General features: G+C 38.4%; 1 protein-coding gene across 3 annotated transcripts in view; it reads right to left on the bottom strand.

Annotated features, from left to right (window-relative positions):
• The window catches only part of VPS13D (vacuolar protein sorting 13 homolog D), a 103,746-nt gene that overhangs the window by 3,233 nt on the left and 84,866 nt on the right, over positions 1 to 15,647 (bottom strand). For all 3 annotated transcript variants that reach the window (XM_082777161.1, XM_082777162.1, XM_082777163.1), the window contains one exon: positions 3,519 to 3,650. In XM_082777161.1, coding sequence (XP_082633287.1) covers positions 3,519 to 3,650 — 132 coding nt within the window. The remainder of the gene's footprint in view (positions 1 to 3,518; positions 3,651 to 15,647) is intronic.

Here is a 15,647-nt window from a genome sequence, read left to right as displayed (position 1 = left end):
GACCAGTAGCTAGAAAAGAGAAATTAGCTGTTTAACACTGGGGTGAAAGGTTAAGCAGCAAGCAGGTTTCCCCAGAGAGATTAGTCCAAGTGATGAATAGGGGAGGTAGAAAAGAGTGAATTAAGAAGATTGAGAATTACGATGGCTGGAAAGGTTGATGTGTAAAATATAGCTGTAAGGAATGCTAAAGTGGAATAGATACTTCACACACAAACTCTTCTCCCCCACTTTTGATTTACTCCTGAAATGAACCTCATTAGTGATTTTTTTTTAAATGCTGAAAATTTCAGAAAATTATATATAGAATATACAACATTACCAGGAAAGAGTGCTAAACAGGGTAATAATGCTCTGTCAGCAACTCACGACAGTAGAAGTATCTGTAGAACTAAGATTCTCTTGCTGTCAAATAGGTTCAAAATTACTATTTTCCGAACAGTTGCTTGTACAAATCTGTCTGCTTTTGCCCTATATTATGCAGAACACTCCACTGATTTTGAAAACACTGAAGATTTTCAGTTTTAAGTGCTTTTGATAGACAGAAAAGCTTACCGTCTCTAATGACCAATTCCAGAACTACTGTCTGTTTTGCCATATTTCAAAAGCTCAGGTCATGGTTCCTTTTCGTAGTATAGAATAATAACGCCAGTAATTTTCTACTGATACTTCTCTGAAAGATGCCATTCCGTGCTGAACTTGTCTTTTCCCTGCCCTATGTATTATAGTCACATCAGCTGACAAATGCTTTTGCTTCCATGAAATTGAAGAAGACGTACATGCTCATCTGAGTTAACAGATTAAATTTTCATTTAAGTGCTGTGAAGAGTAGCATGATATGACTATGGTATGATAGCAATTGGGTTCCTTTAAGTAAAAGGAGCAGAAACACTCATTTTTGTCCACTTTAAAACAAAAACCCTAGGCAAAAGTGTTCACACATCGACTGAAAAGATGTTTTCCTCAGTTTTCCTTCAAAGTTCAAACACCTCAGGATAAGGTTTTCTCTTTGAAATAAGTATGAAGGAGAGTGATTTTTTTTTAAGAAGTAGCACAGAAATCTTCATTTTAAAATATAGTCGCATTATAGCCTGCAGAATAGTCTTGTTCCTTTGAATAGGCACATAAAAGCAAGTCCACTATTTTATGCAAATCCTAGCTTTGACTCGGGTTGAACTTCCACTGGAAGCAAAACCAGAGCAAACTTACTGGCACACTGGGAAAGAAAATTCAAAGAAAGTTTATCAGAAATTCCTAACGTTCTGTCACTGTTCTTCACAATTGTCCAAGTGAAGTTGAGAAATTTTAGTTTTTGTATATCCACAAAAGCAGACCAGCTGTTTTTTCCTCATGTATGCCATTACAGTCCTCTATATGGGGACCTCCATGGAGAGAACTGAAGCACCAAAAGCTACTATAAAGTTCAGTGCACACAACTGGGAAACCAGACTACAGGTTTGTATTTTTTCCATAAGACCAGATTATCTCTCAGATTTTTCATACAAGATTTTTACTGCCGTCATGTATATATTTTGAGGAATGGAAATAGAGGACACATTTTATGGCGAAGCACTGAAACATTAGCTAATTTGTAGTTCAAGCTCTACATTTTGTTCTAAGTTTGAGTCATGCATCATTACCCATTTTCTTTTGCCAACTATTATTTTCTTCTCTATGCCTAGCTCTCAAAATGAGTATTTAACCTTTTAAGATACTACTTCAAGATAATGCTTTAGTTGACTGTTCTTTTTTTTTTTTTTTTTAAACATGCTTCTACACTATTAAAAAAATCTCAAATTAATAAAATGAAAGATTAAATGAAACATGATCCAGTAGAACAAAGCAGAAGCAACCAGATCTCTGGAGAATTTGTGGGTTTTTAACAACATCAGGAAGTAATTACACAATATTTTCCAGAAGTGAAACAGTGAGCCTAACTGGAAAAAAATGTGGAAACATTTAGTTAGAACAGTAGAGCAAGGTATTAAACCCCCTTTTATGGATTTAACTCTGAAGGAAAATATGCAAATAATCAGGTCTTTAAATGTGTTTCTGATTATGATACTGGGATAAAAGTCAGAGGCATAATTTTGTACTTACTTTCCATGACAAGAAACACTGTTTTCTTGTTGAATGATGTTCTTAATGGTGAAAGTCACAGTGATTGAACAGTGTGACTCAATGACAAACGCACAGAGATCTGCTTACAGGGTATACTTGCGAAAAGTTGATGCTAAAATATTTTTTTTGTCACAAATTGCTTTCTTTTGATTCTCCTCACTTAAGAGCCAGGCTGGATATGCCATTTAGATTCTTTATGTGAGATTAAAATAGTAAGAGTGCAAGATCACAAGGCCACAGGCAAGTGGCAAACTACAAACTCTTTGTTACAGGCAGCTGGAAGTAACCTGGCTTTTAGTACCAGATCATTGATGCTGGTGGAGTTAGGACAGACTGCTGAATGGGTAACGCCCTCTGCGAGCTTCACCACATACTTTACTTTTTTTCTTGAGGCACTGAAAACAATTCTAACTACTTTGTCTTGACACATGCTCTGTTGGATAATAGGTGCAAAACGCAGTATTATATGAAATACCGAAAACAGCTATTCAGGTAACTGTGGTAGAGAAGGATCTGGTTAAATAATGAATTACACCTTGAGACCCTAACCCAGCAAACTGACATGTCCTGTAGAAACCAATGTAGAGATATCTTTCTGTGCTTTTATTCAATACACATTTTTATTTTTATTTTTTATACTTTCAACCCTGACCACCAGTAGAACATCACCTGCTGTTTTCACTTGCTTTCATGCACCTATAGCCAAGGCATTCAAGCATATATGCAAAACTGATGGCACATCTTTTACTCATTCAGATCATTTAGCATAGGCTTTTCTGGAAAAATAAATACATAAATATATATATATAGTGCAGGTTATTCTGCTCATTAACTGTTAACACTCTTAGTTCAGGAATAACATTTACTACAAGCATCCAAGTTAGCTTCTCTCATATCTAAACCAGAGCCACCTGAGACTGTACACAAGTAACAGGTCAGTGTGATTCACCTACTGCTATTATGGAGCCACTAGCCACTCTTCTAGGCCTTCGACTGTGAGAAATAGCACACAGAGGCAGATAAAGGAACAGATACTAGTTCTGCCTGTATGGATGTGCTTCTGTTACACAGGAAGAGGAGTACACATTCTGGCAACACAGATCTATTTATGCACAGGAAAGGCTGAGCATGCATTGAACATGCACGTTAAATGGCAGTTAGCAGCAGATGAAGCATGGACCCCAGTGGCACCTGCTATGACATTTGTCTATAGCCAGTGGACAGGCCATTGTGTAAGTCATCAGATGGCTAGTACTGTGCTGCTAATTAGTACCAGGAGAAAACAAATTACACGTATGTGCACGCACGCGTGTGAAATCATTTTTGTTTCTCTTTCCCAAAGACACAAAGATAGAGTGGTAGCAAATGGAACTACTTAGAGTAACTGTGTCAGTACTTACAACTCATCTTGGATGTTGTCAGTCAGTTTGAACAGCTGTTCTTGTCCTTCCGCTTGACTTTTTATATAGCGGGGCAAGAGCCCTTGGGGTCCTCTGCAGCAGCGTGGCTTTCTCACTCTCACCACTTGTGTCCTACATGCAAAATAGGTGCAGAAAAATGACTTATTGCAACAGCAGGGCTTTTCCTTCTACTTAAACCTGTCAGCACACGAGAGTTTTATTTATTTTGAAATACGAGGTGTGATAAAGCCTTTAAAAATACAAGGTCTTCACAAATACAGCATGTGGATTCTGTAATGTTTGGCCTTGAAGACACAATATCTATTCATATGGCTTTTCATTTCAAAGAAATCTTTCCCAGTTTTCTCCTACAGTTAAGGGGCAGTGAGCTCAATGAAGAAGCAATATAAACTGAGTATATGGTTTGCAAGTCTTTGATCTATTTATCAGCAGAATTCCATTGATTTGACAGTTTCTTCTCAATTCTCTACAGACTGCATTGACCTAGACGGCGCTCCCACTAACAGACAGTTGCCCGTAGTTAAAAATTGCAGGTTTATAGAAATAGGAACATGCAGTAAAGTTAAATGAAAAATCTACAATTAGAATCTCTGAGCAAGGCTTAGTATACTTCACCCTTCTTGAGTAGCTATTAAAAATGAAAGTAATACAAAGACACACATGGCTTAAGAGACATCAGAGGTTGATACTGGCCACAGTGCTAAAGAACTGCAGGGTAGGTTCCTCCCCTAGCAGTATTTTGTTAAAAAATAATATTCTGAATTCCTTTAAGCTTTTGGAACGCCCTACCCCTGAAGAATTGTGTTACAGGCTGCGCAGCCTTGCTTTATTCTCTGTCCTTTCCCAATAGCATCACTCTGGGACTGGTGCATGGTTTTTCATACCTCCCAAGCTACTGCTGTTACTAGCTTTTCAAGCCAAATGCACCATTTTTGATTAGTGCACTCTACTTCCCATCTTGATACTTTCTAAAGACCCTGTACAATGAACTGCTTCTATCCTTTTTGATCAAAAGAAAGGAGGAAAAAATCCCACGTAACAACGGCTTTTCTTTATAAGCTGCTTGGCAATAGCACACAAGAGTACTTGCCTTCGAAGCTTTGCTTTCTGCAGATGTTTTCTCTGGAGCCCTGTTTCTTTGTTACCTTTCCCCTTCAGCAGTCCTGTCCAAGACTCGTAACACATGCACACTTAAAATTTGGTTTTCTTCCAGTCTTTGACACCCATGCCCTTTAATCATGACAGACAATTTTTTGCCCCTTCCCTTCTTGGCTTCAGTGAATACTGTTGGAATAGTCCAGTATTTACCTGTCCTGCTTAACTGCTTCAGGTTTTGGTAAAACATTAATTAATTAATTAATTACAGAGGCTTCTAAGCAAAAAAATGCCAATACGAAAATTCAGTTTGCTTCATAGAGGTACTTTGTTTCCCTCATTTGCAAAAAAAAAAAGTTTAATGCCTTAAAACTGTATTCTTCCATGGGTAGCAGTTATCTGAACCAGAATAACCAAAACACTAGATGAACAGATGACTTCCACAACCTATATATGACTAAACTATTCCTCTGAATAACGGCTGTATACAGTTGTTAGAACTTCCCCATTAACTACTATCACTTGGGAACAAATCACCTCTTCAGCCCCTTAGATCTTCTAGATAAAAATAGGATTCATCTGTAGTGGGCACAGTTGCATGGTAGTATTGCTATAGTTTTGAACCTACGTAAGAGGTGAATAAATCAGTGCCTCTTTTTACATATTCTTACAAATTAGTAAACAAAGTGTGTGCATGCCTTCATGAAATGGAAAACGTTATGTCGAAGTTCCAAATAAACTAAAAAGTTCCAACCAGCGTGATACTCGCATCTTGCTACTTGTCCTACTTCCTCACTTCCAAAAGCAGGAAAATGACAAAATTTTACTTGTCCAAGCAGCCCCAACTGGCTTTTAAACCTCTCTATAGCACCTGTAGCTTCTATTGACAAGTTTAAAGAGCCAATGTCTGAATCTTGATGTATGCTTTTTAACTCACTATGGGCCAATCATTAATTTTTCACTTAGACACTTTCTTTCCCCATTATACATTCAGGAAAGTTAGATAATGGAGCATTCAACCATCCACATGGGAATGCGAAACAACACTGCATAATGGTTTTTATATTAACTGTCTTTTAGATAAACAGTCAGCTGTGCTACTTTCTCTAATACCATGGTACCATGGGAAGGGGTACCTGAAACACTGTATGCACCAATCTTGCAAAAATGAGGAAGGAACGGGTCTTTTAATCAGATCTATTCTGTAGCAGCCAGGATATCAGTGAACGCTTGTTTCTAATGTCTGGCTTAGAAGCAGATCAGACAGACCCAGCAGAAGTACTAGTTAGTTACCACAGTGAATTTCCGTAAGACTTGGCAATTTATAGTTGTAGGTTTGGTGGTTTTTTTGTGGGGTTATTTTTTAACAGAAGAAGTATTAAGAAATACAGTGTTTACTGTCTCTACTGCTACTTCACAATAAAAATGTTCATCCTGGTGAAAAAAGTTAATTCTCATCTTGGTGATAAGAAGGCCAGCTGCTTTTCAACGAAGTGTCACTAGTGCTAGCATAAATTGCATTGATTTAGTCCATCAGCCCCTTGGCAAACTGGTCTGTTTGGTCTGGACAGCTAACAGCATTCCACAGAACTTGATTTTTTTTTTTTTCTAATCTAAAAATTTGTTCTACACTCTCAAGTTACATTTTGTAAATAATAAGCAACACTGATGAAATGCAAAAAGTGAAGATTTGTAAAGCAGAATGACCGGTGGTGTGCCCACATCTGTATTGCATTAAACATGCACTCAACAGATTTGCTGATTCTTTGTTAATAAGCTCACAAAAGGCAATACAAGACAGAAATGCCCTCATGTCTACTAGACACAGCAGGGAAGAGTGCTCCTGAATGGAGACACAAAGGGATTGGAAATGGTGTCAGAAGGTTGAGGCACACACTACAGTTCTTCACTGTTCAGACAAAGCTGAACGCTGGAGCATCTCATTTCAGATGGCTGTACATCCACTAAAAACAGTTAGCAGTGTTAATTGATTGGCTTTTGCTTAATGGTTCACAGGATTCCTGTGATTCAGTTGACCAGTTTTGAGCCAGAATTTTTTAAATTAAAACAGATCACAGACTAGTTGTGTAAGGAAGTTGTTCATATTTTACTGATGAGAATTATTTACCAACTTAGATCTAAAAAAGTTCTACAACAGAAATAACATGCTTTAGGGAATTACTTTTTATCCTTTCTCCTTCACTATGGCTTTCGCTCTTAGGGTATCTGAGGTGCACAGCACTGTTCTCAAAACTGTTACTCATCTTTGACTGTCCTCTGGACCTAAACATTTCATTGAAGTGTAACTAGGTTGCTTTGTAAAGACAAACAAACAAAAATATCAGAAGGTAACAAAATGTTTATCAACAGATTATAGTCTGTGAAAACAAAATATCACACTTCTAAAATTATATGCAAAAATGCACCAACTTTTGCTATTACACCCTTCAGTTTCCTTAGTACTAACACCCAAATTATTACTCAGAATACTCCAACTTTACCTGCAATCAAAAAAGCAACAGGAAAAAAGAAAAAAAAACTGTGACCAACATAGCGATCGCTACGACTTTTCACTTAGGATGTGGACCTGTACAATTTAATATCTGCTGTCCTGGTAACAGAGTAGGAGTGGCAACTACGAACCCATTTAAAAAGGCAACCTGAGCCACATTTAACATGCATACAGATTTTGATCCATAATCAGAAGAGCACGAGGACACCCAAAACCCAATGCAAACAACAGCTCTATGTGCAAAGAGACGCAATTGTGGCATTATGAAAACAGCATTGAATAGAAAAGGCTCTTCACAGACACTTCAGCTGCTGTACTGACTGACTGTCACCTATGCTAACCCTATGTAAGTCCATTCTTGTTGACAAACACGGGTGTGCAGATCAGCAGTGTAAGCCTCCAACAAGGTCTCTCCCTCTAGCCACAGGGCTCTCCCACACTTTCTAATAATTTTCTTCAGCTAGACACAGTTCTTGCTGCCAAAAACTTCCAGCCATTAACATCAATGTTCATAAAGGTAACCAGTCTTACAGTGTCGTCATTCTAACCCATTTAAAGCAATAAACTTACTGGTTCTGGTATAGCTCAAATTCTGTCTTTGCTTCCATTTTAAGTGGCACGTAGTATAAGCCTATGAATTCAATTGCTGCTGGTACTTTGGAGAAATAATGCTAAATCTGTTACCTATGTGGTTCTGGAAAAAGTCTGCTTCACAAATACAGTGACTGCTTTGTCCGAGGAGGTTTTAGTCCATTTCAGACACTGAAAAGAGACTTAATCTGGTAAGTTAAAGGAGGAATAGTCTTGCATCTTTTATTATAAAATATGCAGTAACTTAAGTACTTGCCACATTTGTTCAAGACAATTGTACCTGCAGCCCTTCAGTAAGTATCATCACCCCATGCATGATGCATCCCCACAAAATGCAGAATGAAGGCAGCACTTGTCTGTCTTACAAATCCATGATTGGAGAGTACAGCATAAAGCATAAGAAGTCCCAGAATCAATTAAGAATGACCTCAAAATTCAACAATCACAATCAAATTACAGATGATGCTCTCATAGCACAGGAATATAAGAATAATAAACAAAAGCAAATATATGCCATTTCTGGTAAGGCCTGTTACTTCCTATCACGCTTTTGCAAAATAGTAAAAATCCACCATTTCCATGACTCCTTATTGATATACTTACATGTACTTTGTTTCAAATATTGCACCGTGGCAATAAGCAGGAATGTACTCCACATTTACTGAGCATAAAGGAGCAGAGAGTTGTTAACCACATGTTCTCTGCATCTGAGAACGCAAACATTACATGACTTGGGCCCAGCTTCAGAGAACTTTATGACAATTACATGGGTTCGTTGTGACTGTACTGGCAAATGGTAACTACTATCTCCTACTCATAAATAAGGCGCCCACTTCCCTGTGTTGGGCTTATGATTTCTTGGAAAAATCTGCCACCTGCAACCCAGAGAGTTGGCACAGATCTGTGATGGCGTTCATTCACCAACTGGGACACGGATACTTTTAAGGTGTGTTACAAATATGCACGCAGTACAGTCTGAGTACAGGATTTGGCATTAGAATATCTGTTAGATGCAAGAATGTGTAAAATCATGAGCCAGACAGCTCCCTGCTGACTGCATATCTGAGGAAGCTTATATGCACCGTTTATTCCAGCAAATACATGGAATATATTGTACTTGTTAAATGTGTTCCCAAAATGCTAGTTTCAGGCAGAAACATGCAAATAAATGGTGCCTAGGGTTAAAACCTCCCACTTACAGTCAAATCCCTCCTCTTTTGAGGGATCTACCAGCTCAGATACTGAAGACCTTTATCTGACCCAATATGCTTTTCAGAGAGCTGCAGCATGCTGAAGAAGTAACTGTTTATCATGTAGGCTGTTCCTGCCAACTTCTCTGAGATAGAGCTATTTTCTCCCCTCCCCCCTTTCTTTTGTGTACGACATCAAACCAAAACTGAATACTATTCATTGGGATTATGATTGCATACAACCTCTTCAGGCTCCAAGTTCAAAAGGAAGTGAGAAGAAATTAAGACATCAAGAATCACTTCCTTATAAACAGGGAGCAGCAGATACACTCACCAAAATGACACATTATTGAAACATCCATGTTAGAAATCCACTAGCTGCATATGTAATTTACATGTGCTTGTATACTGGACAACTGCATGGCACTTACTGCAGTTGTGCATCAACCACTGTTCAACCTTTGGTACTTCTCCACCTCTGACTACATAACAGTGTGACAAACAATACTTTTTCAAGCACTTCGATATCATCAACCTTAACAAATGAAAAAAAATGTAACATTGCATTGTCAGTTTCCAATTTAACACGGGCTCTTCCTGTACTGATTGCAGAATGGTATTACTAGAGTTTCACCTTGAAGTTTCCTGTCTCACCAGGGTGTTGATGAATGCTCCCATACAAAAGATGCAGTTTTTAGCAGGGCTTTCTTGCAAACACCTCATCTGAACAAGAGCTGAACTTGCCTCACTTAAGAAATGATAACATATTGTTTGTACTGCCATTTTTTTGGGAAAGCCTCTTTCAGGGAGAAAGCAAACCACTGGCTCCTGCTCAACATTAACCTGCTAGTTGTGCATGAAGGACTACGTGAAAAGAAGTACGTTGGCCCTGTGCATTTTCTCTTCATACCCTCCTTCGTATACTTTTCAGTCAGTACAACTGGTGTTGCAACAGGAACGGCAAAGAACTGCTAGAACAAACTTCACTATGTGATAAAGCTCCTCAGAAAGTTTGTTTTGATCTTTAAAGTTAAGAGTTGCAAGAATAATTCAAATCAACTGGCTGGTGCTCACAAAACTGATAAAGAGCGTTCCACATGTTAACAGCAACATTAGGTGAAAAAATTATCTATAAAAATACCAACCCCATGCTAAATGAGGTGACATCAAGGCAATAAATAGCTCCATCTGTATGAAAGAGTTTGTATAACAACCCAGAAGACATCTCTGAACACAAAAGTAACTAACTCCATGGATAAAGTACTGAAAAAAAGCGGGTTGGACTTTTTTTTAAAGGATCAGTTTTACATATTTTTCTCAGATCACTTTATAAATCTGCTGCACATTAGAAATCGGACACATATGTATTTTTTCCAAGTAAAGAAAGTTGAAAGTTTACATTTTTAATAGCAATGTGACTATTTCTGAATGGCAGCAGTATATATTACATGCAGTGTGAGAGGGTTAAACAGGACAGCCTCAACTCTTTATAAACTTTTGCCCTCTGGATATGTACTCATTGGCTGCTGTACAAGACTTGAGCTGTATTACACGCCTTAACGATATGGTTCAACTGTCGGTCAGGCTCGGGGCCTGGCAATAGGCCAGACCGCAATCAATGGGACACAAACCTCCCCCTTTCAGATCATCACGAAGGCTCATATTATCTCCTTTTTGTCGTGCTGGTTAAATTTATGGAGCAGAACCCCGAAGCTGCATTCCTTGGCTTGGGCCGGCCCACGCGGGCCTCCCTTTGTTTGGTACTGTAAGCGAGGCGTGCTTTGGAGGATTGCAGGGTTGTTAGTTCAGGCACTGACTGTTTGCTCATGACTGAAATGAAAAGAGTTCAGTGGAAGGGCAAAAGGACAGCACAAGTGTAAAACCCTATCCCAGCAGGCCCTGGGCTCCCATATACAGACTCTGGACTAGTACTGAACATAAAACCTCACTATTAATGACAAAGGAAAAAAAGGCTGTCTAGTAGCAGGTAAACAGGCTAAGAGTATGTTAGCACATACCTTGTCGCAAGGTCACTTGCTTTCAAGTAAGCCTGTAATTACCACATAACTATGAACCTAAACTAATCTGGCTTAAAATACTGCCTAGAAACAGTATGAATTTTACAGCCATGCTGCATCTTCAATTTGAAAATAAAACCTGTCAGTGCAAGCAGCACTACCTGTCCATTGGCATTTTCTAATATTTCTATCATTCTAAACTTACCTCTGAGAACCTGCTGCCATGGTATTTGTGCTTGGTAGGAATTAGTAGGAAGTAATTCTTATAGCACACAATACTACTGGAAGTGCAGATGTAGAGAAGACTTTCACTTTGTACATAACAGGTATTTCCTACGTCTTCATGTTTGGTCTTGGAATTGGAAAAGTCTACCTTTGAATATACTCTCCCCTCAAAGCTTTATTATTGTGGTAATTAAATGACACTTGATACAGGACATGAAATGAAGGATGTAAAGAAACCTTTAAAGTAATGCAAGGCAAAATCATTTGGAGTGAAAGTGAATGGAAGGACAACCTGAAAGACAGTATCCCAAATACATCCAACAGGAACAAAAACATACGTGGAAAACCACAATGACTCTTACTGATTATGGGTATAATAAAAGCTATCCATGTACTGAAAATATCTGTGCTTACCTTCAGCAGTACCAGACCAGTAAAAACTTATTCCCAGAAAGCTGCCCTGGATGTGCTGTACCAGACTTCACCCTTCTGGCACAACCAGCAGGTATTTCAGGACACGAGGTCATAAAGCCACTGCGTTGGCGAGCAGTTCGTGCCATTTGTGCTTTAGTAAATAAACAAATGCTATATTCCAATTGCATTAACACCAGTTTCATCTTTTCTACTATTTTTATTAACTGAAAATACTCATAACATGTCCAAAAGACATTATAAAAACCCACAGAATGTGCATTAAATGTTTTCAATTCTGGGGATCGAGTCCGACTGGTTTAATGCAGTCTGATGATTTGTCCTGATGCATTCCAAGAGACACGTCTGTTTTGAATAAAGTTTTTGTCCATTTCTGGTGCATATATGGCTTTTAACATCCCACCTAATTCTAAGCAAGTAGATCTGTGAATGGAAATTGTGAGTACTTTATTGCCTGGTCTTTGTAGACTTTTTAGCTTGTTCTGCTGATACTAACACATGAATTTTTTTTCAAAGCCTCTCCATTTCCATTTGAGGAGGTACTTTTGCACAGATTTGCATCCTTGCAGACTAGTTAAGTCTACAGCTCTGCATAATAGTTTAAAATCAATAACTATTGCCTAGAACACACTGAAACAGTGGTATCATTTAGCAGAGGGCTTTCTGAATAAGGCAGGATCTAAAAAAACACAGGAATGCCAGAAAATAGGAAACATACAACACAGTTAAGTGTTCCTTTTACTTTTTGGTGTTGTTCAAAAGCATCTGCTGAAACATAATATAATTGGGCAAAATATGGAGGCTGTAGAAATGTAAGTATTTCTAAGGAAGTAATTTTTTGTCCCTGTCTACATGAATTCCTTTCAGTGTATATCTTTGCATGCAATTAGTTTAAAATCCTGTGGAAATTTAGTTAATAACTAGATACTATGAAGTGGACACACACTATAGGAATTTCATTTTGTAGACTGAATCCAGTCCTCTTAACTGCCACTTAAAGCGTAAGTGGTAGAATAAATCTGTGGTAAATCCAGCAAGGGATTTATCAGCTCTTTTCAGAAGAAGATTTGTAAAATTGCTTACATTTCTGATGGACTACACCAGGCCTACATGACAGTACCTGAGATATAACCTAAACTGGTAAACGTACCTGTTGTAAAAGTCTGCCTGTCCCGAAGAGAAGGGTAAAAGGACATCGTGTACCCATTATGTTGATTTTTAGCTGTCTCTTTTTCCTACCAGACTGGTTTAATACAATAAATGATTTTTCCTCGCAAATGCGTACATTTTCAAAACCAGTTATTGTACTCAGTTCAATGAAGCTTAATCAGGTTCCTGTTCTGATCCCAGCCACAGGAACAGTCTTTTGTTTAAGGCAAAAGCTATGTACTCCACTCAGTGCCGGACTGTTCAACCAACGATGGACACATACTTGCCCCTAACTGTAACTTACAAGGTGCTAGCCAATCTTTTGGCTTTGTGGGGACTATCATGATAAGAACTTTGTATTCATTTATCTTTTGGAACTGTGTGTTGGTAACCATGAACAGACATCTGAAAAGCAAAACACAATTTCACATTTTATGCTCTGTTATCTACACAGCACTATTCACTTTAATGTTTTCTACTTTCATTCACGTGTTCTCCTCTCGCAACATTCCTTTCTTGTGCTTCTGTCCCTTTCTGTCCTTTAGCCAACTGCATGTATGCAGTCAGGGTATCTTTCTGTCCTTAAATGTCAAGTTAAACACTGACATTTTAGTGGAAAAATATTTCTTACTTAAAAAAAAAAGAGACACTGGTCTTAAGAGTTACAGTTCTGGCACCTATAAAGTCTTCCTTTTTAATGTTAACGGAAGTGTTACCGGTGGTGAAGCCAGTGACCGCACAGTTTTCTTTAAAGCAATCTTTCACTCAGTTTTAAGAATAGGAATACATTCTGTCATGGCAGAGCAGAAGGCTTTAAACAGAGGGAAGTTACACAATTCTTAAGTAAAGGTTAGCACTCCCTACTGGAATGTAAAGCATCTAGAACTCTGCAAATACATAGGGTACACAAAAATCAGAAGTGAAATGCAAATAGGAGGTCTAGTGAACAGCCTCAGCAACTGTAACCTCCAGTCTGAAGAAGTGTCCTTTTAAAAATAGGTAAGATGTTTGCTTTCAAGTTTACCTACCTCAGGTCAGGCCCTGCTGCTCATTCTAGCTTGCAGGCTCCAGAGGTTAATCATGTGTAACAGATGCTGAATGTGAGACCTGTACAATTAAACACTGCCTAACACAAGCCCGTAATTGCTTTCCCCAATGCCCCCAAAACCTCCTATTACTAAAAACATTCATATACAGCAGATGTGAAAGTGACCACATCTGTCCAATATTAATGAAGCGTTAGGTAGCTGCCATGCATCCAAACACTGGTTTTGCTCTCCCACTCCTTCAGAATAGTTAAATTGGGTCAAATTCAAAAAAGGGGACAGAGACAACTGCCTGTAAAGACAACTGATTTCACAACTATTCCAAATGCATTTTACATGATACCTAGTAACAAATGTATCTAGAAATACTATTCAGTAGTAAAGGTATTTGCAGCAGTGCATAAAGAGGCATTATAGTTTGGTTTTACAGCTGGTACCAATTTACGTCCATTCATCCCAGTAAAAAGGAAAGGGAGAAGGATATGTTCATGCAGAGTTTGGATTCTCTGCATCATATGAGCTTCTTTTGGGTGCTAAACAGCTAACAATGCTTTCGGAAAATGAACCGTGTATTGTTCTGGAAATTAACTGCCATTTTTATACATGTGGTTCTAGAATTATAAACCCTACAATACAGTAAGATTAAGCAACCTGCATGTTTTAAAGGTTTCCCCTTCTTTTACTATACCCCATGGATTAAAAAAAACCTGCATGCATCAGAGCTATTTTCTTCAGCCACGCATAGCAAATTCTGCTTTACTGTGCAGAACACGGGCTGTGCTCCCAAGTAATTATTCCTCAGCAATTTGTCCTAGAGGAGAAAGGCAGCCCAGTCTGTCAGTCCTGAAGGAGGGAGCAAAGAAACAGAGGGGAAAAAAAAGCCCCCTGGCCACCCACCAGTCCAGTAACAGCCAGTGCATTTCTTACATACAGAAATTCCTGGGTTTCTCTTTACTACCCGTCCTTCCTGGACTCAGACAGAACAAAAAGGCAAAAGAAGGTGTTTGTCACTCTGCAAATTATACTTTTCTTTCTTGAAAAACAAGCTTTAGTATCCAAAGACTGATTTCTTAGTCACTGTATCAGATGTAGAGATACAGAAGCAAAGTGAAATAGGGGGTGCCAGTGTACTCCATCCTCACTTCTCACGGCTTTAGATACTCCAGAAACAGGAGAAACCGAGATGCCCCAATCGCTTGAAATCCTTCAACAGAGCTTTACAGGGAAATAGGTGGAATGAATATCCAAGGCAGTCGTGACAGGATTCCACTTACAGGCAAACACAATTGTTATTTCAGACTTTTCTGACAGAAATCCCCATTAGACACATTCGTTACTCACAACAGTAAGAACTCTTTGAACCAGGTAGAAAGGAATACCGGGCTGTTTTGTGCTCATTCTTAAGGGTAGTCTGATTCAAAAGTGAAGTAACTTTAGGTGCTTAGATGCTGGGTTTGTGTCTTTTTCTAATTAATAAACTAATAGAGCTGAGAAGTGCATTTTCAAGAAAAAAAAAATGAAATTCTGAAGTTCTGAGATAAAAGTATCCATACTGAGCAAGTGTGGGGCTCCAGTCTGAGGAACTACTTCCACCACAAGAAAATCTATAGTCATTCACACGACAAGAGTAGACATGTGAAGAACTGAACAGGATCTCCAACAGAACAACAGAAAGTTACCAATGATAAATTTAAAACCTAACAATAATACTGAGCAGGTGAGACTGGTAACAGAAAATAACCAATTAAACAGAAGTGTCTACTGATGCGAAATGTGGGGGTGCAAAACCAGAATTGCTTAACTTCAAGGATCTAGTAAAAGCAGCGTATAAAATTGTATTTGCAGAGGAC

Source organism: Aythya marila (assembly GCF_965140915.1).
Source record: "Aythya marila genome assembly, chromosome: 21".
Taxonomy (NCBI): domain Eukaryota; kingdom Metazoa; phylum Chordata; class Aves; order Anseriformes; family Anatidae; genus Aythya; species Aythya marila.
The sequence above is the reverse complement of the archived record's forward strand: the minus strand, read 5'-3'. Positions and strand labels throughout refer to the sequence as shown.